The sequence below is a fragment of the Candida theae genome, assembly GCF_024610275.1.
Source record: "Candida theae strain CBS 12239 chromosome Unknown scaffold5, whole genome shotgun sequence".
Classification (NCBI taxonomy): domain Eukaryota; kingdom Fungi; phylum Ascomycota; class Pichiomycetes; order Serinales; family Debaryomycetaceae; genus Lodderomyces; species Lodderomyces theae.
Genome location: NW_026261451.1, coordinates 218,913 through 221,464, shown reverse-complemented (window position 1 = coordinate 221,464; position 2,552 = coordinate 218,913). Strand labels below are relative to the sequence as shown.

The following is a 2,552-nucleotide window of genomic DNA, read 5'->3' as shown; positions in this document are numbered from 1 at the left end:
ACACACACACACACACACACACACACACACACACATACACATACACACGGAAGAAAAAAAGTTAACACACGAGGAAAATCACGTCTCTCTTCCACCTCACAATAACGGCCAATGTATCAGGTTCTCGCCATGTGTTTGATCACAGACAAGTGTGTTAATAATTAGATACACGCCTGCGGGGAGTGGGAACATGTATTTGTGTGTGCAATGTCCGCTGATTGAGGGGAGGGGGTTTATTTCTTACAAATAATGAATAACTTAATACTGTAATGTAGCTGGCTAACAGTCCACTCAACCTATAGAGTGCCAACTCTAAGCTAATGTCTGTTTTTCATCAGTATAAAAGATTACCTCTTTTCTTCTTCACCCACTTCACTTCCATCTTCAATCGCATCCGCATCATACACAATGTCAGCCTCATCAATATTGCTCTTGGGTCCCTTGTACCATTTATGCGCATCAACAAAATACCATATAGTGACGAGTAGCATGGGCCCAAAATAAACCAACGCAGTCCAATTCATTTCCTTTGGATGGAGGTCCTTGCCTTTGACTGTGGGGAAACACAAGATAGGAATCATCATGACCACAAACGCCACAGATACCCACCCTATTGGTTGGGAAAACTTGCCCAAGTTCCATGGTCCTGGTTTAAACGTGTTTTTAGCTGTGGTTAGTTTGAAAAGCGTTGGCAATGTGAAGGATGTGAACGCAGCTATAGCACCAACTGAAAAGATTGCACCTATGGCCACATCACCGGCAAATTTCAACAATAGTAGCAATTCACCAATGATTATATTGATTGCAACTGCGTAGATTGGTGTACGTGTCACTGGATTAACCTTTTTCCAAATGTCTGATCCTGGTAATAATCCGTCTCTTGAATAGGCAAATGTCACTCTTGACGACGTCAATAAACAGTTCAATGACATGAAAAAAGATGAGATTGCCGTAAATGCAGTTGAAGCAACCACCAACTTGTGTTTCATTACTTGCACCATGTATGAAACAAATGGTTGACCAAGTCCCAATGTATCCTCAGCCACTAGTGGAATACTAACCAACGTATAAGCAATTGCAATCATAAAGAAAAACCCAATAATACCACCAACAACACTGGTCATTACAATTGCGCGAGGTACTGCTACTGCGGCATTTGAACATTCTTCAGCTAAATGGAATGGTGAGTCATAACCAGACATTGTCCAAATCACACCCAAGAATGAGATCAAAAAGGTTAAGCCTTGTGGCCATTCAGTTTGGTTCTCCAACGACCATGCCGTTGAATTTGAGTTGAACTTCGTTGTGGCTCCTTCACTCAACTCCATTCTTTGATTGCCACCTAAAAGCATCACAAATACAATAATCAAAAATGCCACATTACACCAAGCAGTAAATGAACAAAACTTGGTCACGTACCGCAATGGCAACGAGCACAATATACCACACACAATTTGAATCCCCGTGGACAATCCGAAAATGTGTCCTGCTGTCGGTGTGTACGTTGATGAATTGAATGAGTATAAAGCCAACATCAAACTGGCACAAGTGGAACTAACCGCAGGGGACCCCGTAATTTGACAAAACCAATTTGTCCAATAAGCAAACCACGAAAAAAAAGCCTTGTATTTAGGAGGCGCCAATTGTGATGTTGCGTAAGGAGCACCGGCAGAACATGGATATGCCGACGATATTTCCGCCAATGATAATGCCACTGACGTTATGAAAATAATTGCAATTATCCAAGGTAACGGAGACATTCCGATCACTAATTGTTGATAAAAGAAAGTGGCAGCTACTGATGGTAACAATCCCAATAGTGAAAAGCTCATTCCAAATAACGACCAAAGCGAAAACTCACGTTTGAGCTCTTGTTTGTACCCCATTGCCAACACTTTTGCTTCATCGGCGTCGACTTCATGATCAACGGTGATGGTTATGCCCTGGGCTGGTGAGAAAGTTGATCGTATGTTGAGGTCGTCTATGTGGACTTTGGATTTGACCGATGAGATTTCTCTGTTCTGGGTTGTCATTGTTGTGGTTGGCAGAATGGGTGGCGGACTCATGCAAGTGTGTGGTGTATAGGAGAATTGCAGAGGAAGGGAAGTACTACCTTTTAAATGATGGGGAACATGCGGAAAAATTTCGCTTATCAGTAAAAGATGGAATAGGGTCTAAATGTAATGTAGATGAAACGGCATTTGAAATATACAAAGATTTTAATTTTGTTTTCTTTTTTGTAACCCTTCCATCAATACGTAGACACTCACCTTATTATTGTCATTATTGTTTGAAATTTTTGCGGTACGTAAAAATTTTTTTCCAATTCCACTATTGTCGTGTGAGTAAAAAGACAAAGTGCCACAACCCCGTGTGGCACTTGCCTCTTCCAATTCCGATTTCCTCAATCAAAGTAATCTTTCTATAAAAGGTACTTCTCGAACTCAAGAAATGTGGGAGACCTTGACCCTTCAAGCTTTTGACATAATTTTTTTCATGCGGCATCAAAATTCCCCCTCAAGAAAAAAACTGAAAAAAAAAAAAACAAAAAA

The 2,552-nt window shown here is 40.8% G+C and overlaps 1 protein-coding gene across 1 annotated transcript; it reads right to left on the bottom strand. All coding sequences in view use genetic code 12, as the record gives it.

Moving 5' to 3' along the window:
• Positions 1 to 347: 347 nt before the first annotated feature.
• KGF57_003837 (uncharacterized protein) lies at positions 348 to 2,066 on the bottom strand (the record flags this gene model as incomplete). Its single annotated transcript, XM_051753297.1, has 1 exon — positions 348 to 2,066. One exon carries the CDS (start codon positions 2,064 to 2,066, stop codon positions 348 to 350), a length of 1,719 nt encoding a protein of 572 aa, XP_051607700.1.
• Positions 2,067 to 2,552: the final 486 nt, after the last annotated feature.